Source organism: Carassius gibelio, chromosome B19 (assembly GCF_023724105.1).
Source record: "Carassius gibelio isolate Cgi1373 ecotype wild population from Czech Republic chromosome B19, carGib1.2-hapl.c, whole genome shotgun sequence".
NCBI classification, from domain to species: Eukaryota; Metazoa; Chordata; class Actinopteri; order Cypriniformes; family Cyprinidae; genus Carassius; species Carassius gibelio.
In genome coordinates this window covers 34,569,664-34,590,608 of record NC_068414.1, presented here as the reverse complement: position 1 = coordinate 34,590,608, position 20,945 = coordinate 34,569,664, and the positions used below count along the sequence as shown (strand labels likewise).

At 34.7% G+C, this 20,945-nt stretch overlaps 2 protein-coding genes across 6 annotated transcripts in view; one reads left to right on the top strand and one right to left on the bottom strand.

Annotated features, from left to right (window-relative positions):
- Positions 1-14,046, top strand: part of snx13 (sorting nexin 13) — a 28,560-nt gene extending 14,514 nt beyond the window's left edge. For 2 of the 5 annotated variants that reach the window (XM_052583759.1, XM_052583761.1), the window contains exons 10-26: positions 25-163; positions 326-414; positions 1,233-1,332; positions 1,411-1,607; positions 1,685-1,789; positions 3,037-3,169; positions 3,280-3,317; positions 3,401-3,470; positions 4,941-5,116; positions 7,002-7,109; positions 7,186-7,296; positions 8,264-8,425; positions 8,625-8,696; positions 9,540-9,685; positions 9,756-9,824; positions 9,909-10,021; positions 10,818-14,046. In XM_052583759.1, coding sequence (XP_052439719.1) covers positions 25-163; positions 326-414; positions 1,233-1,332; positions 1,411-1,607; positions 1,685-1,789; positions 3,037-3,169; positions 3,280-3,317; positions 3,401-3,470; positions 4,941-5,116; positions 7,002-7,109; positions 7,186-7,296; positions 8,264-8,425; positions 8,625-8,696; positions 9,540-9,685; positions 9,756-9,824; positions 9,909-10,021; positions 10,818-11,050 — 2,061 coding nt within the window. In that variant the 3' untranslated portion in view covers positions 11,051-14,046. The remainder of the gene's footprint in view (positions 1-24; positions 164-325; positions 415-1,232; positions 1,333-1,410; positions 1,608-1,684; positions 1,790-3,036; positions 3,170-3,279; positions 3,318-3,400; positions 3,471-4,940; positions 5,117-7,001; positions 7,110-7,185; positions 7,297-8,263; positions 8,426-8,624; positions 8,697-9,539; positions 9,686-9,755; positions 9,825-9,908; positions 10,022-10,817) is intronic. The other 3 variants (XM_052583760.1, XM_052583762.1, XM_052583764.1) reach the window with 2 other exon arrangements.
- Positions 14,047-16,884: 2,838 nt separating this feature from the next.
- Positions 16,885-18,720, bottom strand: LOC127978884 (nuclease-like). Its single transcript, XM_052583839.1, has 2 exons — positions 18,372-18,720; positions 16,885-17,520 (listed from the first exon to the last, which is right to left on the bottom strand). The coding sequence occupies exons 1-2, from the start codon at positions 18,699-18,701 to the stop codon at positions 16,885-16,887; spliced, it is 966 nt and encodes a 321-aa protein (XP_052439799.1). The 5' UTR covers positions 18,702-18,720.
- Positions 18,721-20,945: the final 2,225 nt, after the last annotated feature.

The following is a 20,945-nucleotide window of genomic DNA, read 5'->3' as shown; positions in this document are numbered from 1 at the left end:
CACCTTGTGTGTGTGTGTGTTTAGATTCGTGACTCCAGCTGTAACTACGAGGCCTTCTTGAACATCTTAAAGCTGACAGACAAAGCGGCCGAGCTGGAGGCCGTCAAAGACAAAGTCCTGGAGGAGCTTCAGTACCTGCGATCTCTGGACACGGGAGGAGACGGTACACACACACACACACACACACACACACACACGTTCAAGTGTCAAGTGCTTTTTCATCGCTTGGAAAATAAACTATGAATACTGGGGTTTGTTTTGGAAAATTTGAGAGCAAGTTCAAGGCTTTATATTAACAAACACTGTTTACTCTTCATCTTCACAGATATCAACTTCATAAAGAATCAAATCAATAGTTTGCTCTTTGTGAAGAAGGTCTGTGAAACACGGATACAACGGCTGCAATCAGGGAAGGTAAACACCTCTCTCCTGTTCCATTCACATCTGCTTCATTATAATACATGAATATTCATTAAAAACATTTCTGGTTCCATTTCTTTTAAACAGTAGTGGAAGTGAAATATATTAAATAATTAATCTTAATCAGGGTTATATAGTTAACTGAAACTCAAACCATAATAAACATTTAAATTTCTTGAAATAAGACTGAACTGAAAAAAAAGTTATAATAATTAAAAAAACAACTATATTTAACTGCTTGCAGGGGAAGCATTTCTCATTTTAATTTTATTTGCCTTGATGTACTTTAATAACTAAAGCTGAAATATAAATTAATAAAAGCTATACAGTATCTAATTATTAAAAAAAAAAACAGAACAAAATAATAAAAAGTTAAAAAATTAAAAACAAATAAAAATGTTAATAAAAACTGTAATATGATCTAAATAAGAGTGTATAACAAATATTATAAATATATGGTTATTATTAATGTTTAATTAATAATATTATTATGTTTAATTAATTATCAGTTAATTATTACAGAAATAAATAATTAATTTTATAAATAAGAATATTTTTGGAAAATACTTTTAATAACAGTATTATGTTATTATAGTATTGAAAACAGTTATTTCTGTATGTTCCAATATAATTAATAACTGTTTTTGATAATGTTGTTTATTACAGAAATAACTCTTTTTCAAAAAAATTCTAAAATGTATAATAAAATTTACTTATTGTACAAGAAAAATAATAATTTCAGGTTTTAACAGCAATTAATCAGTTGTCTGACGATTAACATTTCACAAGTTTTTTATTTTTTTTTCGAACAGGAAGTTGACACATTGAAACTGGCAGCTAATTTTGGGAAGCTGTGTGTGATTCCGTTGGAGCATATATTAGTGCACAACATCGCTCTGCAGTTCTTCATGGGTGAGTCGAGGCAGATGCACACAAACTGTCCTCTCTTCAGATATCATTCCTCAGTGTGTTTAATCTCTCTGTCTGTAGACTACATGCAGCCCATGGGCGGTCAGGCGATCCTGTTCTTCTGGCTGACGGTGGAGGGCTATCGGGTCACGGCCCAGCAGCAGCTGGAGGTCTTACAGAGCAGCCAGAGAGACGGGAAGAAGCAGAGCAGTCAGACCACCAAAGGCCTGCTGAGAGCCGCCGCGCTCGGCGTCTACGACCAGTACCTGTCCGACAAGGTGAGAGGATTGAGATTAACCACTAAGATTGAGTCGAGGCATCATGAAGTGATGCTTGACTGGTTATTTCCTCTCAGGCCTCTCCGAGGGTGGAGGTGGACGAAGCGTCTGTAACCAGACTGGCTCAGAAACTCAACAAAGAGGATCCCACACCCGAGATATTTGATGAAATCCAGAAGAAGGTAATGACAGATGTTTCTTTGAGCATATGTGACTCATATGCACAAAAGCAGTCTTAAATCGCTGGGGTATATTTGTTGCAATAGCCCAAAATACATTTCATGTGTCAAAATTATAGATTTTTATTTAGTGCCACAAATCATTAAGATCATGTTCCTTGAAGATATTTTGTAACTTTCCTTCTGTAAATATATGAAAACATAATCTTTGATTAGTATATGTATATCGCTCATAATGCGCATTTGAAAAAGTATAATGCGACAAACATCTTTCCAAGTTTGTAATGAGAAGTGTTTATAAATCTGTTGTCAGTTAAAAGTGAAGCATTTCAAAACAGAAGTTTCCCTGTGGTTTTCCGGGAAAATATAATCTCTAATGAGTATTGTCATTTGTTATATAAAATTAAACTAATTATAAGAATAACAATATTAATAATAACTTTTATTATTATTATTAAATTTTGTATTATGAATTTCTTTGGAGTTCAGTAGTATAATAAAGCAAAGAAAATACAACCATAAATATTAGTGTTGTAATTTTACTGTTGCTATGTAAAATAATAATTGTAACAACAATTATTATTATTATAATTTTGTTATTATAATTATTATTATTGTTATTTTTTATTGTTGAATTATTGTAAAATACTTTAAAGCTCAGTATTATTATTGTGATGATTCTCAGATTTTGTATTATTCTTTTATTTTATTTATTTTTATTTTTGTTTGATTAAATAGTAATATAGTAAACATATACAAATACAAATATCAATACAAAATCAAAATTGCAGTGTTTTCCCCATTTTGTTCTACATGTTGTTGTTTTTTTGATGATGATGAAAAATGTACATACAGTTTATAATGGCCAGTAAAAATATTAAAATATTAAAATATAAAAATAAGTCACTTCAACATTGATCAGAAATGTTTCTTGAGCAGTAAATCATCAAAATATTCTGATTTCTGAAGATCATGTGAGACTGAACTGGAGGAATGATGCTGAAAATACAGCGGAGCATCACAGAAATAAATTACATTTAACATATTCACATAGAAAACAGTTATTTGAAATAGTAAAATATTGTTGAATGCAGACTTGATGAGCAAACAAGACTTAACAAAGATCTCACCGATCTAAAACTTTTCAACACTAGTGTATACAAGTCTAATTTGAGATTTTTGATGTTTTATCATGCCATTTATCAACCATTAAAAAGCCCACTGTATTAGCTGTGTTCTGTGTTCCTCAGGTGTATGATATGATGCTGCGGGACGAGAGGTTTTACCCGTCGTTTAAGCAGCACCCGCTGTACGTGCGGATGCTGGCCGAGCTGGACATGCTGAAAGAGCCCAGTTACATGGGGTCAGACCACGGGGACGGAGGTGACCCACACACACACAAACACACACACACACACACACACAAACACACACAGATGAGTGCGTTTACACATCATCTCCTCAAATTCATTCATATGTCTCTGTTTCTCCAGAGTCGTTCAACGGGTCCCCAACAGGAAGCATTAATTTAGTATGTCAAATAAAGCCGTTCATGTGTAATATTTACATACATCGGGCGTGTGTATGATTGTTTCAAATGATTGTGTTTTGTAGTCATTAGATGATCTCAGCAGCGGGAGCGTGGATGAGTCTGCTCAGCTTCATGCCTTTATCTCTGATACGGGTGAGAGCTTTACCTGCTGTTAACCCTTTCAGCAGATAAATACTGTACAGGTTTACAGTGTTTTCTGTCCTTAATCTGTCCTTTTTGTTGTTTATTGCTTATAATAACTAGACAATAGCTTAGTTCAACGTGGTAGAAATGTGGTTATTGCATTATACCTGGTTACAACATTGTGTAACAATATTAAAAAAAAACATTTCACCTTATTTCAAAAGAAGAAAAAATTCACATTGTGTTATGCTCCAAGATAATTAAAGGGTTCATTGAATGCCAATTTTCCAAAAGTTGATATTTTGAGATTATTAAGGGTCTTAATGAAAAGTCCATAACATACTTTGGTTAAAATTTCTCAGTGGTAGTGTAAAACAACACCTATTTTACCCTGTCTGAAACAGCTCTGTTCGCTGTGTGCTGTTTTAGTGCATGTCCCTTTAAATGCTAATGAGCCCTGCTGACCCCGCCCCTCTCCTCCGTGGAGTGATGAGCCATTCTCATGAGACTTCAAATTTGCTAACTTGCTAATTAGCGCATTATTATGAAAGGTAGTTTGCAGAGATTCATTAAAAAACCTATACTCACTTGATCTGTTGGTGAAGCCAATTTTAGGCTCCTCCCACTTCTCATTGTTTTTTTGCAATAAGTTATGAATTAAGTATGTGTGAAATTATACATTATGCAAAATATTTGTATATAATTTAGTATTTGTTGTACTTTAATTTATGCAATTTTTTAATTACTGTATAAAGCGAAAAATATATATTATATACTATGTTTATAAATATATAAATACATGTTTTTTAATGTTTTTAAATATATTTTTAAATGGCATAATTATTATTATTATTTTTTTAGTTATGTAGAGTGATGAAGATAATGTCGCAAACCATCACAACTGTCCTAAAATTAGCTTAATTTTCTTTATGTAATACATTTTTCCTTTTTTGATTTTGAGGTGAAATATGACCTCTCTAAAAAAAAGTGCCTAAGTTCTATTTTATTCATTAAGTTTCTTTTAAATGTTTATTTGAAAAAAAAAAAAAAAAAAAAAAAAAATATATATATATATATATATATATATATATATATATATATATATATATATTACTGAATACTGAATCTGTTTAATTGAGTGTTAGTAATGACTCGTGTAAATGGTAATAGTCTGTGTGTGATGTAATGATCTGTTCAGTGTGCGCCGGTGAACTTTCCTCTCTTCTCTAGACATCACTTCTTCTCATTTTCAAGCTTCATTTATTTGAAGGAGCATCTCTTCCTGCCACTTTGTGTTTGTTCTTGTTGTGACTCTATTATTTCATTTTCTTACGTTCATCTTTTTTTCCCTCTGTCCCTCTGTCGTTTGTCCTTTTGTTCTCTGTCTGCTGTGTGTCTTTCTTGTGGTTCTCCTTCTCTTTCTCCCTGCCATCGTCTCCATCGCTCCTGCCTCTCTCTCTCTCTCCCGCTGTGCTGTAGCTGATGCTTTTCTAAACCTACTTCCTGTGGCAGGCGTGTGTAACGATCACGGGAAGACGTACGCTCTCTACACCCTCACCGTCATACGCAAGAACTCGGACGGCAGCGAGGACATCTGGAAGACGTACCGCCGCTACAGCGATTTCCACGACTTCCACATGCGCATCACAGAGCAGGTGACACCAGTTAACCCTTTAATGAACATCACACCTCAGCTGTCAGATCAGTGTGTTGTACTGCATTAAGTTCTGCAGATTTTATACTGTACTCTAAATAATAGTAAAAAAATATATATAAAATAAAATCTGCATATCTTAAAGGCAGTACAACTTGGTCAGATCAGATTAAATTCAGGAAAAAATAAAATATAACATATATATATTTTTGTTGTGTGTTTTATTTTTATTTCAAAATTTTATGTCAAAATTGTTGAAAATGTATACTTCTAGGTAGTTTGTTGTACTCTCTTTAAATTAATTACAAAAAAAATTTTTGTAGATTTTATTTCCTCATTTACTATTATAATTTTTTTCCAATTTTTATTTAATACAGAGGAAATTGTAATTAAAATCTGCATATCTTAAAAGCAGTATAATAAACTACACTGATGCAGAAATTCGTATTAATCCCTGAATTAGATTTTGGGGGAAATTTGCTTACATTGTTACAAATAATGTCATAATTTTACCCCACCTCTCATTTTATAAATGTAAAAATGTATAAAAAAGTGTGTTTCTATATAAATATACTGTGTGTGTGTGTGTGTCTGTTTATGTGTGTGTCTGTCTGTGTGCCTGTCTGTCTGTGTCTGTGTGTGTGTCTGTCTGTCTGTCTGTCTGTCTGTGTGTGTGTGTGTGTGTGTGTGTGTGTGTGTGTGTGTGTGTGTGTGTGTGTGTGTGTGCGCGTGTCTGTCTGTCTGTCTGTGTGTGTGTGTGTCTGTCTGTGTGTGTGTGTGTGTGTGTGTGTGTGTGTGTGTCTGTCTGTCTGTCTGTCTGTCTGTCTGTGTGTGTGTCTGTCTGTCTGTCTGTCTGTCTGTCTGTGTGTGTGTATGTGTCTGTGTGTGCGTCTGTGTGTGCGTCTGTGTGTGTGTGGGGGGGGGGGTGGCTTGTTTTTGTGACATATCAGGACACAACTCTGTATAATGTCATGGGTATGACACAGTTATCACAAGGAGAGGGTGACTTATGAGGACATAACCCATGTCCCCATTTTTCAAAACGCTTATAAATCATACAGAATTAGTTTTTTTGAGAAAGTAAAAATGCACAAAGTTTCCTGTGAGGGTTAGGGTTAGGGGTAGGGTTGGTGTAGGGACATAAAATATACAGTTTGTACAGTATAAAAACCATTACACCTATGGGATGAACACACTTTTCACAAAAACAAACGTGTGTGTGTGTGTGTGTGTCTGTGTCTGTTTGTGTGTGTGTGTCTGTCTGTCTGTCTGTCTGTCTGTCTGTGTGTGTGTGTGTGTGTGTGTGTGTTTGTGTGTGTGTGTGTGTGTCTGTCTGTCTGTCTGTCTGTCTGTGTGTGTATGTGTCTGTCTGTGTGTGTGCATCTGTGTGTGTGTGCGTCTGTCTGTGTCTGTCTGTCTGTGTGCGTGTCTGTCTGTGTGTGTGTGTCTGTCTGTGTGTGTGTGTGTGTGTGTGTGTGTGTCTGTCTGTGTGCGTGTCTGTCTGTCTGTGTGCGTGTGTGTCTGTCTGTGTGTCTGTCTGTGTGTCTGTCTGTGTGTGTCTGAGTGTGTGTGTGTGATAAATGCTTTTTTAAAATTATAGTTATGAGAAATTTCATTTTCTATAAGCAAAATAGGTATTTTCATTGTTATTATTAATATTATCATCATTATTATTATTTAATTTCTGTGTGTTCAGCAATATTGGTAGTTGAAATCATCACTAATTATTAGCCAAATTAGTTACAATTTTTAAGCGAACATGCAAAAGGACTTGTTGAACTTGTTGACTGCGTTTGAATTCTGTGGGAATATTTTGGCTGAACTCCGTCTGATCTAACTGGGTTTGATAGATGTCATGTTTTCTAACCCATGTGTCTCGTCTTTAGTTTGAGAGCCTTGCTCCGATTCTCAAGCTTCCTGGAAAAAAGACCTTTAACAACATGGACCGGGAGTTTCTGGAGAAGAGGAAGAAGGACCTGAACGCTTATTTGCAGGTGGGTCAGATCGGGACGGGTGTTTATTTAGGGTTCTGCTAGCTCAGGTGTGCTGAGAGCGGAGTTTATCTTCCAGCTGCTGCTGAACCCTGAGATGGTGAAGGCCTGTCCCATGCTGATCCCCTACATCTATGACTTCCTGGAGAACAAAGCCTACAGCAAGGGCAAAGGAGACTTCGCACGCAAGGTGAGAAGTACCACAAATACAGGAAATGATCAGAGAAGGTGTTTCATATCCAGCAGGCTGGGAGATTTAGCATATAACATTATTTCTAGGTATAAAACATGACATTTAACCATTTTATTTATACGCTCCAGCATAAAAAATAAAGAATCATTTCTAATTGTTTAAAAGAAGCTCACCAAGACTGCATTTATTTGATCAGAAATACAGGAAAATAGCTGTCATTTATTTCTGTGATCAAAGCTGAGTCACACGATCCTTCAGAAATCATTTTAATATGCTGATTCGCTGCTCAAGAAACATTTCTGCTTATTATCAATGTTGAACACAGTTTTGGAAACTGATACATTTTTTCTGGATCCTTTGATGAATAGAAACTTCAATAGAACCGCTTTTATTAGAAATGGAATCTTTTGTAACATTTTAAATGTCTTGTACTGTCGCTTTTAATAGGTTTAATGCATCTTTGCTAAATCAAAGTATTGATTTCTTTAAAAATAATTATATTGACCCTCAAACGTTCTTGTAAAATAAAACTTGGAGACTTCTCTAAACTTTTTATTTTTATTTTTTTTAACAGTAATGCAATTTAATCATTAAATCTATGCACTGAAACACATAATCACTGATAAGATTATATGAAACTCTAGTAAAATGCATTTCTTTGACACCCTTTTGGTAGACGGATGGATAGATGTTCACACAAAGAGTGATTTGCAGTGGGGAAAACGATAAATAAGTGAGAGTTATGCATATTCAATAAGAGCTGGCACTTCAGGACACCCTGAGGAATAGAAAACGAAAAAAGTAGAGTAGGTTTAACATTAAATAGCAACAGTAAAGACACGATCTGAGTGCTGCAGTTCAGTAGGCTGTGAGCGTGAACGCACCTCCATGTATTACTCCAGAGAGGTCTGCTTGGATTCACCGTTTTTTTTGTAAACTTGTCCTGTTCTCTGGACTCGGACAGATGGACACGTTTGTGAATCCTCTCCGGAGCTCCATGAGGAACGTGTCCAATGCCGTGAAGTCACTGCCGGACAGCCTGGCCGAGGGAGTGTCCAAAGTCTCGGCGGACATGGGCCGCATGTCCGAGAAACTTGGCCAGGATATTAAACAGTCCATATTTAAGGTAGAGCACGTCTGGAGGATCTCCGAGCACTGCGAGAAAGGCGCAAAAGACCAGAGACCTGTTAGTGTTGTAACTGGGAAGCTTAGTCTGTGTCGTCTGTCAGTCGTTTCACATGCATGCGCAGACATGTAATATTTACACTCAAATGCTGTTCTTTTATGAATGCATGTGGTTGACTCCAGATGTGTCTGATCTACAGGTTCCTCCTTTAATCGCAAAGTCTGACATCGATCCCGAACACTGCCGCGTCTCGGCCCAGCTGGACGACAATGTGAGTCGACATCAAATCAAATCAAACTTGGCCAAATCACTCGAACACAGTGGCTGGTGCTTTTAATTTGAATACTTGTAATAAGCAATTTTAGTAAAAGCTTTATGGTATAATGTTTATAATGCATAAGTATTATTGTCTTAATTTTTCTTATACTCTGCAAATTATTGTTGTTGTTGTTTATTTTACAGTACATATTATAAAACACCAATGCATTTCTTTTTTGTTTAGAATTTAATAAAATAATATTTTACAGTACAATAGTATTATAACCATAGTAATTATTTCTTTATTGATTTTTATTAATATTTTTTATAGTTTTTGTTAATATTGTTATTACTATAATTGTTTTATTTTTCATTTTATAATTTATTAAATTACATTTAATATTTTCAACATAATTGTTATCATTATTATTAAATAAATACAGATTTTTTTTTTCACAGCACAATAGTTTTACCATAGATATGTAATTCATTGTTATTTTAAATGTTTATACTTTAATACAATTATGACATTTATTCAATATTTATTGCAGTAGTGTTATTACCATAGAAAACTTTTTTTTTTAAATTTAATAATTTTAACAAAATAATAATATTTATTATTTTCACCATTATTATGAAATACAGATTTTTTTTTTAATATCTTTTACAGTTCAGTAGTATTTTGCCCTAGTAATGTATTTGTTTATTCAATTTTGGTTTGTATAATTTAATAATAATTATATTATAACAAATAATTAGCTTGAAATCATTTATCTAATTAAGTTGCTGTTTTCTCAGTGCGTCTGAGTGATAATTGCATGAGCTGTGAGTTTAACAGCGTTGTGTTGATGGACAGGTGGATGATAATATCCCACTGAGGGTGATGTTGCTGCTGATGGATGAGGTGTTCGATCTGAAGGAGAGAAATCAGTGGCTGCGCAGAAACATCAAGAACCTCCTGCAGCAGCTGATCAAAGCCACGTATGGAGACACCATTAACAGGTGCGACAGACACACCAGCTTGCATTTCTGCTGTCTGTTCAGAGCTGAACATGTTTTTGATTCATTGCAGGAAAATAGTGGATCACGTCGACTACATGACCTCTCCTGAGCAAGTGTCTGATTATGTGAAGAGGTTCAGGTGATGATTTCAAGCTCACTGTGTCTTGTTTTGACATGTTCTGATTCTGGTTTGTCTTCTGACTTGGTTTTTTGACCCTTGCAGAGACTCTTACTGGCCAAACGGGATCCTCGCCGAGACGCCGCCCCGCAGAGACAAAAGCTTACGCATGAGGACACGAGTCGCCGCTAAGACCACACTCCTAGGCATCATGCCAGGTACACACACACACACACACACACACACACTACAGCATGAATCTTGAAGATACAGACATTTACGTATTATCAAATAAGTCAAAATGTCAATAACATTTTAAATTGCTTTTAAAAAATCTCCTATGCTCCCCAAACCTGCATATAAATTTAATAAAAATACAGTAAAATTGTGAAATATTATTACATTTTAAAGTAGCAGTTTTCTATGTGAATATATTTTAAAATGTAATTTATTTGTGATCAAAGCTGAATTTTAAGAGTCTTCAGTGTCACATGATCCTTCAGAAATACATTTTGATATGCTGATTTTTATTATCAATTATCTTTGATTATTATCAATGTTGAAAACAATTTTTTAATGGATTCTTTGATAAATAGAAAGTATTGTCCTATGTAATATTTCAGATGTCTTCGCTGTCACTTTTGATCAATTTAATGTGCCCTTGTAGAATAAAGGTAACAATTTATATATATATATATATATATATATATATATATATATATATATATATATATATATATATATATAAAAAAGTAAATGATACATGGTACATCAGTACCACAGTTTTTGTTTTCTAAAACTAAAACCATAAAAAAGTATTTCTAGTTTAAATAAAATAAAATAAAAACATTTATATGTAATTTATTACAGCTAATGGCCAAGGAAATATTTCAGATTTTCTTAATGTACTTAATTTTAAATATTAACCTCCTGGTTTTCTGTGAAGCTGCTTTGACTCTATTGTGAAGAGCGCTATTCAAATCAATATGACATGGACTGTTCTCCTCCCATCAGATGAGTTGAAGCACATCATCGGGGCAGAAACCACACGCAAGGGCATCCTGCGCATCTTTGACATGTTCCAGCACCAGCCGCTGAACCGCCGGCTGGCCTGCGTCTTTCTGGAGGGCTTCCTGGAGACCTTGTTTCCTCAGTACAGGTTCCCCGAGCTGTTCGTGAAGCTCCACTCGCGCTCGCCACGCGTGCTCAGATATTCACAGAAATTACGCAGCTTGCACAAGAGGTGACAGACGGACGCTTCTCCCGCCGACGCAGAGGGGGAGGAGCCAGCGACCGCCCGCCACGACCGAGTCGCCCCGACGGTGACATCATCCCGGCGGGAAACGCTGGAACACGCTCCTCCCTCTTAGTGCCTCGTGGCCGTCCTGGATTCAAGCACTGTGTTGACACGGCCGTAGCAGAGAGGATTCATCTCATCATCGTGAACCACTACGAAAGACTGCAGCGCCCCGAGACATCGCTCTTTCTGTCTGACGCGCATTTCTGATCTGATGTTCTGAATGACACTGTGTAGATATATATATATACGATTTGTTTGGTATATTTTGGGTTTGTTTTGTATTTGGCATCGGTCGCCTCATCGTCAATATTGTATGGTGAGGGAAATCGGACCGAAGCAACCTATGCACCTTAACACTCATTACAAGCAGAACCATATGAGGAGCGTCGGCAGAGATGTTTGATCATCGTTCTGTGGCACTGAAACTGAAATAGGCGTAACGTTATCCTGCCAACCGGTCGGTTGCATGAAGTGGGTGGAGTTTAAAACAGACCACGCCCCTCTGCCTTTTGCTTAATTGTAATACTTAAGCTAATCTAAGGAATAGTTAATGCAAAAATTAACATTTGCTGAAGATGTGTTCACTCTCAGGTCATCCGAGATGAGATGGTTTCTTCTTAAGGCTTAAGGCATCACTTGCTCAGCAATGGATCCGAATGGGTGCCGTCAGAATGAGAGTCCAAACAGCTGATTAAAAACATCACAATAATGCACAGCACTCCAGTCCATCCTAGTTTTTTCTTGAGTTTTTAACTTGAAATATTAGTCCATAATCCATAATAACGCTTCCTCCACTGAAAAGTATTAGTGTTTTAGTCAGAAGCAATGGTTTGAAGTTAAAAACGCCTTGATGATAGATTTGTTAACATGCAGCTTTTCTCTTCTTAAGACATTAACTGATGGACTGGATTACTTGTGGATTATTGTGATGTTTTTATCAGCTGTTTGGACTCTCAATCTGACGGCACCCATTCACTGCAGAGCATCCATTGATGAGACACTGGTGCAATGCTACATTTCTCCAAACCTGATGAAGAAACAAACTCATAGACGGCCTGAGGATGAGTGCATTTTTGGTTGAACTATTCCTTTTATTGATTATTATCTAAAGCCCTCAAACATATCAAAGCGGACAGAGATGGGGGAATTCAAGCGTGTGTTTGCATGACCGTCTCGGACGGCTACGTGCAGCTCGTCACATACGGAGATGAGCTATAACGAATGTGCGTGTCAATGTTTGTGTGCGTCCTGTTTTTATAACTCAATCCAGTGGAGGGTTTGTGTTCTTTTTCTTTTTTTTTTTAAGTACTTTATTTTAGAATAGCAAGTGTAGCACTAAACTGTGACTGTCTGATGCCGAAGACTGTTTCAGCGAGAGGTATAGATTCAGCCTTAAACACAAGACTAAGAGACGTAGCTTTCACACGGACGTGTCCTCGTACGCACACACTCTAAGGAGACATCGACTGTCCCAATCCCATTTTCAGTTAGACAAAAATCTCATTTGTTTTTGTGCAATATGTTTCTTTAATGCATGTTATATGATAATCGTACATGGGATAGTTTTCAAGTATATTCGAGAGAGGAATTTCAGAAGCCAATCCAAAACCACCGAAACATTCCGTGGCTTATTTTAAAGGACTTGTTTTATAAGTCTGGCTTTTTAATGCTCGTGTTGGGGATGTTTGTTGTCGTTGTTGTTGTTTTTAATGTTTCGTAACTCCTGCCGTTTTCTTGGATGGATGGGTTTGGGTGCGTTCTGCTTTTAGGAAACGAGTGAAAGCACATTATAGGTGAACGGATGATCAAAACATGCAAAGACACGAAAGATGCTGCCGAGGTCAGAGGTCATCTGGCGTTTGGCCACATAGATCTTAAACACTGTTAAACACTCTCCACTCTCCACACTTTACAAGAACATGCACGGGTCATATTTCACTCCAAAGTTGATTTTGTTTTGTTTTGCATTGTGACATGCTTTTTTTTTTAAGTGATTAGGAACATTTTTAATGAATACTGTAATATAAAAAAAAATCTTAAATATATATTACAATTTAAATACATTTATATATTAAAAATAAATCAAAAAAATCATTTTAGAAATGAACAATAATAAATAATGTATTTTATGATTATATTTTTATGTATATTATGCATAAGAAATTATGTTATTTAAATTATTACAAATAATTAAATAATTATGATGTAAACTGAAATACAAAAAAATGATGTTTGTTATGTAATAATGAGGTTCTTTAATTTTAGTAACGAGAATCGGGTAGAAAAATCATGGGAAAGAAAGTGTTTTCATTTCATTGTCTATGCAAACGTATCATTTATTTTAATTTTGGAGCAAAATATGACCTGTTAATGTTCTTTGGTCTGAGGTTTAATGAGATTGATTCTTGAGACCTGGTTCATATCAGCCGAAACTGATCCGAATAGATGAGAACGTTTAATAAAAATAAATAAAAATAGCACTTGAAAGGGTTTTGAAGATTCTTTGAGTTGCGTCTGTTTGCTGTGATTGAGCAGCAGTTTTACTCGTGTGATTTGCCTGTTCGTGGTCTTTCTCCACTGTGATTGGCTGGCACTGAGAAGCTAAACTCTGCTGTGATTGGTCGAGTCACACAGGAGCAACATCCCCTTTAGATCCACCAAATGGTCCATACAGATGTTTCTGATTTGATTTTGTTTGCTGAATCCCCGTGCGTATGAATCTATGAACATGAACTGTGCATATTGGTGTATAGTATCTGTCAGCGGTGTGCCTAAATGTACTGTCAATGATATTTTCTTTAACAAAGTAAGTCGAGTTGAATGTCAGGGTCGTTTTAATAGACTGAAAGGAGTAGATTGTTTGCATTATGCTTCTAAAACATTCATTTTGAGCAGCTTTACTCAGTATAACACTAATAAAATGAACTCCAACTCACTGCCCTATTCAGAGTGCTGTCATTTACTGTCTATCAACGAATGGATGAATTTTGTTGGACAGATATAAATTTGTTTTTCTGATTAAGTCAGAACTGAAGCAGATAACACCAGGTGTCTGATGATATTTCTTGCTCCTTTTGAAGCAGAAAGCACTACTCTTTGATCAGTTCAGTTAAAAAAATAAAATAAAGCTGAAGTAGTTTCCAACTTTCCATCAAAATCTGTCAAGATAACATCACAGTTCAAAGACTGATCTTTGAATACTGAAATTAAAAGCATGTCCATCCATCAATCTGACAAATATCCTCCAAAATTAATGGACAATATTAATAATGTATAAGAAAAGTAAAAGAACCATTTTAATCGTGTTTTTATTCCATCACAGCCACAACTTCTGAAATGTTATTTCTGTGCTAAACACTAGGGATCGTCATATACTTTTTTTTAAATCTACTTTCATACAAAAAAAAAAAAAAAAATGAACATTTCATAAAGTACATCAGAAATATATATTCTGATATTTAAAAATTCATCATTGGTCATAAGATAGTAATTTTTATTTTATTTTTTTTATTAAATAACTTTTCTTTTTTCCTGTATGTCGATCATAAGATTATCAGAAGAGGGTGAGTTAATAGTTGTTTTTATTTTAAAACAAATGGAGAAAGCCTAACGTTGAAACATGATATTTATTAGATACCATCGAGTGCAGCTACATCATCAAACAAAACAATAATAATAATATGATAAAAAAAAAAAAAAAAAAAATCTGTGGCTTTAAAATAAAAAAGACATTTATCAGAGACTGGAACTTTGAAATCCGCAGGTGATTTTAAAGTTTTTGTAAAATTTATGACGGACTTAAAGAACAAATATTATGCTGAATTATTACCCCCCTCCTGATTGCCTAATCCTAACCCCTCCCCCCACAAATAACCTAAACCTACCACTACTGGGGGGTAATAATCTGGCGGGGTCAGAATTCAGCACAACACCCGTTGTGGTTTAAAGTAAAATGTTTTTTGTTTTTCAGGCAATTGGGCATCTCTCTTATCTGTCAAAGCATAAAAGTAACGCCTCTCATTAGCCTTTATTTATTTATTTATTTTATTTACTATCAAAAATAACCCTCAACATTCACATATTTTTAAGTTAACCTGCTTTAATTCAATATGAAGGTTTTTTCTTAAATTTTAAACCCGTTTAAAAGAGTGTAGGACTATTTGTGTATTTGGTTACCAGTTTGACCATTTTAATCACTTTTTAATTGATATTTTTGCTTTCTATAGTTAATTTTAATTGATCCTCAGTTTATTAAAAATGTTTGAAATATTCAGTCTTGATTACTGATTAATATTAGGTCAAAATGAGCTGTAATATTTGTAGCTGGAAGAGTTTAGTTTAATATTGTTATAATCAGATTATGTTTATAGAGTTCTGTCAACTCTCCATGCTTTATATAATTAGCTTTTTCTCACTTATGTATAATTGTGCACACACTTGCAATAAGTCCATGAGACGAGATCCATGAGCCAATATTTGCAAAAAAGTTATTTTTGTTTTGTTTTTGCATTGACATGCTTTTTTAAAATGATTAAGAACCTTTTTTATATAATTAATCTAATGTCGGAAAATATTAAATGAACAAATTATACAAATGTAATATTTAATATTATTATTTTTATTTATTTATGTATATTAAGTATAAAAATAATGTAATTTAAATTATTACAAATAATTTAATCATTATTATAATGTTAAATGAAATACAAATAAATGATGCTTGTTATGTAATAATGAGGTTCTTAGATTTTAGCAATCTAGAGTTTAGCAAAAACATGGGAATGAAAGTGTTTACATGCAAACATATTATTGATTTATTTACATTTTGGGGCAAAACGTGACCTGTAAATGTTCTTTGGTCTCAGGTTTGATGAGATTGATGCTTGAGACCTGGTTCAGTTCAGCCGAAACTGATCCGAATAGATGAGAACCGTTTTTATAAGGTCTATGGTTAAACAGTTATGTTATGATAAATGCTGTTACAATGAAAATGAATGTCTGTATTCTTTAGTTCATGTACCAGTATAGCATACAGATACCTGATTAGCTGCACAGTTAATCAAGTGTAATTTGTTTCATTATGCACTATTCTGTTCTACTGAGCACTAGTAAAGCATATGTTTTTACATTAATATTAAACGTCCTAGCGTGATCTTGAGAAACTCAAAGTGGCGTGACATCAGCTTCAGTTCAACAGATACATTTCAGAAGCTTGAATCATTTCGAATGATTGAAAGCATTTATTTGTTTGTTTGTTTGTTTTTTGTTACATACAGTAGCTGTCAAAGACACAGTTGTCAGTGTTAACAACATAAATATCTGTTACTGTTGTTATTTCATGCCATCTTCACATTTAGACAAGCTTAACAGTGCATGACTTAATAGACATGCATAACTAAGACCCTATGATTTCCATGAAGCGAAAAAAAAGAAGAAGTAAATAACACAGTATTTCAAAAATAAAAACAGATAAATAAAATAATAATAATAATAAAGCTTTTAACGAATTACAGTTGCTTTTTATTATCCTTTTAAAATGATTTTAAACTAGATAAAACAATTACAATGGAATCCAGAAAATTAAAACGAAAAATACAAAATCTGTTCAAAATAAAATGGAATTTGACAGAAAAAAAAAAATAGGGCCATAAAAATATAGTTTTTTGTTAAACTTGTAATAAACTGTGGTTAAATTGTGTACGTTTCATGATTTCAATAAATTACACATGCCTTTTAATTACTACAATTTCATTTAACCATTAAACCAGAGTAAAGAAAAATTCAGTCTCCTATACCTAAAAAAGAACGAAACGCTGCCCAATCTTTTGCTTCCATTGCCTTTAAGAATGCCAAAACTGATCGCTCCTCATCATTTTGCTGGTCATCATCACTATCTGCTTCTAGAGGCTGACTTACATCTGCATTTAACAGATCCAAACATTTACCGTTAAACGGTGTGGTTTCTTTGTACTTGCTCTTTAGAAAATCCTGTACATCAGTTAGACTCTGCTTACTGATAGTTTTGCCTTTATTATTGCTCTCATCTATGTTTTCAGCCCAGTGAGCTTGGGACTCCCATTTGTTGGTCTTACTGTTATAGCAGCAGAACGCGGTCCACATGTGTGAGGGAATGTTTACTTTATTATTCATTTTTCCAGTTTCGCTTGGTACAGCTCCTGTCAGCACATAGGCCAAGATCTTATTACTCTCTTTTACATCCCTGCAGTTAGAATCCATTACTGTTTTAACGGTTTGCTCCATGCGACTCCAGCTTCCGGAATTAAAGCTTTCCTTCTGCGGCACAATATTGGTCAGTTTGCATGTAGATTTGGCAGTGTCTACATCAGCTGCATAGGACATTGGAAGTATGTGACCACGAGACCATTGATTTTGGTTTAAGTAGTCTTCTTTACAAGCCTGATAGGCACATTCTTCCTGCGATCCAAATGCTTTTTCCAGCTATGAAACAGACCATTGGAAAAAAAAGAGATTGTCAGTAAAACGCTCAGAAAATTTGTTAGTGCATAAAACCAGTTAAATAAAGCCCATTCTGAGACATAAAGCCCCACTGAAGTGCATTGAAACTCTATTTTACAGTCTATACTTGTAATGTGCAGTGTTATTCAATAATAATAACTGAAACCGGACGTGAGGGAGGGACATATCAAGCAGCTCATTGCCTTTTTTAAAATAATCAATAGCCTTTCATTCATCCACCTTTTTCCTAGTGAGCATACTGCATTTTGAATTTTGGGAGGCATTTCCGGTTTGAGGAAGTGCCTTTCAAAAAGACCAAAACAAATCATTTCAAATCATAAGGTTGCTCAACAAATAATCATTTTCTGTGACCATCAGTTTGAGTGAATGAGCTGTACCCACAGAAAATCTGAAGAAAAAAAAACTCCAGTAATAAAATCTCCAGTAAACTTAATACATTTTGAAAATCAGTATTGGCAGAAATGAAATTGAAATTAAAGACTAAATGCAACATTACTAGAGCATTTGGTGACTGAGAAAGTTGCATGATGAACCAGTCTGGGCTGTGTTTCCCAAAAGCATTGTACGTTTAAGTGAATTGTAGACCCAATGAAACCAATGGAGGCTATAATTTCTATAATTTGCAGATCAATTATGATAATCTATCATTCTTAATGTTATAGATAACGCTAAGGCATATTCATACTAAAAGCTAAATGCATCTATTTTGATTTCATGGGGACTATAATAATTTCACTTCTGTCAAACACAGTTATAAGACAAAAAGAAACTGTAAGAAACATCACCTCCTTATCGGTCTTCCATTTTCTGTTTAGTTTACTGAAAGCTCCTTTCCCAGTATATTTGTAAGCTGAAAAAACAGGAATCTTATTTGTTGCGTCGTAGAGAGTTGCATATTTGTGACAGATTAGTTTGTATCGGTTTTTATCTTTGGAAACTGATTCCACCAGAATGTCCTTAATTACTGGAGGCTTTTCTTCAAAAAAAAAGCCGCTGCATTTACTGAATGAATCTACGACTTCAGTCATGGTGAAAGGAAAGCCCAACACCAGCAGCACAGAGAAGAAAATCAGACGCATCTTCAGCTGAACTGGACTCATCGTAGAAATGTCAAGGTAATTTAGCACGATGACAGAGGATGTGCAACATCCAGAAAGAAACCCTCTGTTTTTATAGACAGGTTATCTGTCCTCTTTATTATCCTGGTCATGATATCAAGGCTATTCACTTCAGTGGTGAAACTGTGAGGTGAGTATTGGACACAGAAGGATACTATACGTTCAAGATTAATTTCTACATTTGCATTTGATACTCATTCACTTCAATTCAGTCACTGTGTGCAACTGACCAGGCCAATGCAAATTCCACCCATAAACTACCTTATGGAAATATAATATGACTTCTGTTTAATATGTTCTGTTAGTTTTATGAAAATGAACAAACTTTATGACCAATCTGGAGGACATGCAACATTACCTACAGTAGAGCAGTACTACGGACAATCAGAAGAACTCTAGTCTACTTAGAAGTACATTTTCTCTCTTTTTCTTGCTTGTGCATCGAAATACTGGGTGCCAATTCATTTCTTAGCATGTTCTTAATATCTTTTAAAATACCTCAAAGCATTTGGTGACTGAGAAACTGACTGGTCTCATTGTTTAAATGTATAATATGTATTGTGTTGACAAAATCTAAAAAGTTTCCTTTTTACAGCTGAAGATAAACGTTAAAAAATCAGTCTGTTACATCAAGATATTTGTATAGTTGCACTTTTACTATTTTATAGGTCAATTTTAAATCCCTAACCCTAACCCAAATCTAAACTTGCTCATTTGAATAAAAAAAATATATATATAAAATGATGGCACAAACCTGTCTGATCACAAATTAAGAATGGAAATTTAAATGCAGCAATTTAAAAAAACAAAAACAAATAGCTGTTATTGCTCTCATCAAATCACATCAAATTAAAAATGCACAGGTTTGTATGTTTTTGTTTGATTTTTTTTAATGCTGAAGTAGTTCAACTTTCCATCAAAAGCTGTCAAGATAACGTCACATTTCAAAGACTGATCTTTTTATACCGAAATAAAAAGCATATGTCTATCCATCCATTTGACAAATATCCTCCAAAATAAATGTATGATATGAATCATGTGTAAGAACAGTAACAGAACAATATTAATCATGTTCTATGAAATGTTATTTATTTTATAAACACTGGAGAGCGCAAAATAGCAATAGTTTACTGTTGCATCTAAAACTCAAAGAAATCTACATTCATAAAAAAATTACCATGGCATAAAATACATCAGAAATATAATTTCTGATATTTCAGAATTCATCTTTGGACATTATAGTACAACCTGCAATAAGTCAGTGAGACGTGTCCCATGTGCCAATATTTGCAGTTGCAAGCTTTATTAAAGAAAAAAGAAGGTACACACTAATGAAAGAAGAGATAGAAGAGAAGAGCTAGAATTTTTATTTTCTTTTTTTCTCAGGATATGATGATGATAGAAGAACATTACTCAGACAAGCGTCTCATCTTACAGATGACATGCTGATGTAAAGCATTGTGTTCTCATTCTGCGCTGACTGTAGAAGACTGTTCTCAGCCGTATATTAAATTTACATGCAGTCATTGTAAAACACTTTCACTTGTTTGCCCCATATCTCATTTAAGAACGTTTGTAACTCCTGCAGGCTCTTAGGACGAGTTTTTTCATCTTCAACCCCTTTGTTCTCGGCCCAGTCAGCTTTGGAGAGCATTGAGTTTCCTAAACTGTTGAAGCAGCAAACAGCCATCCACTTGTGAGAGGGAATGTTCACTCTGTTGTTCAGATTATTTTCACCAGGCAGAGCTCCAGTCAACACGTAGGCCAAGTTTAACAGAGACATAAATCTAGCCAAGTAAAATTAGCAGTTTAACCCAAGCTAAAGAATAATAATGTGCATTTGATCAGATATAACTGCATTCCAAAATTATGAGATGCATTATTTGAGTGCTTCGCCAAAGCTAGATTTAAACACAGAGAGTGTGTCTGAACCCCTAACATTATCAGGAAGGCTATTCCAGAGTTTGGGAGCCAAATGTGAGAAAGCTCTACCTCCTTTAGTGGACTTTGCTATCCTAGGAACTACCAAAAGTCCAGCATTTTGTGACCTTAGGGTGCGTGATGGGTTGTAGCGTGGTAGAAGGCTAGTTAGGTACGCAGGAGCTAAACCATTTAGGGCCTTATAGGTAAGTAATGATAATTTGTAACTGATACGGAACTTAATGGGTAGCCAGTGCAGAGACTGTAAAATTGGGGTAATATGATCATATTTTCTTGACCTGGTAA

What these genes read in the sequence shown, in the direction of transcription:
- LOC127978884 (XM_052583839.1), bottom strand. Translation starts at nt 18,701, where the DNA reads ATGAGTCCAGTTCAGCTGAAGATGCGTCTGATTTTCTTCTCTGTGCTG. An exon ending in AGGAGGTGATGTTTCTTACA is followed by an intron (nt 17,521 to 18,371) that starts GTTTCTTTTTGT and finishes TGTGCCTATCAG; the next exon opens with GCTTGTAAAGAAGACTACTT.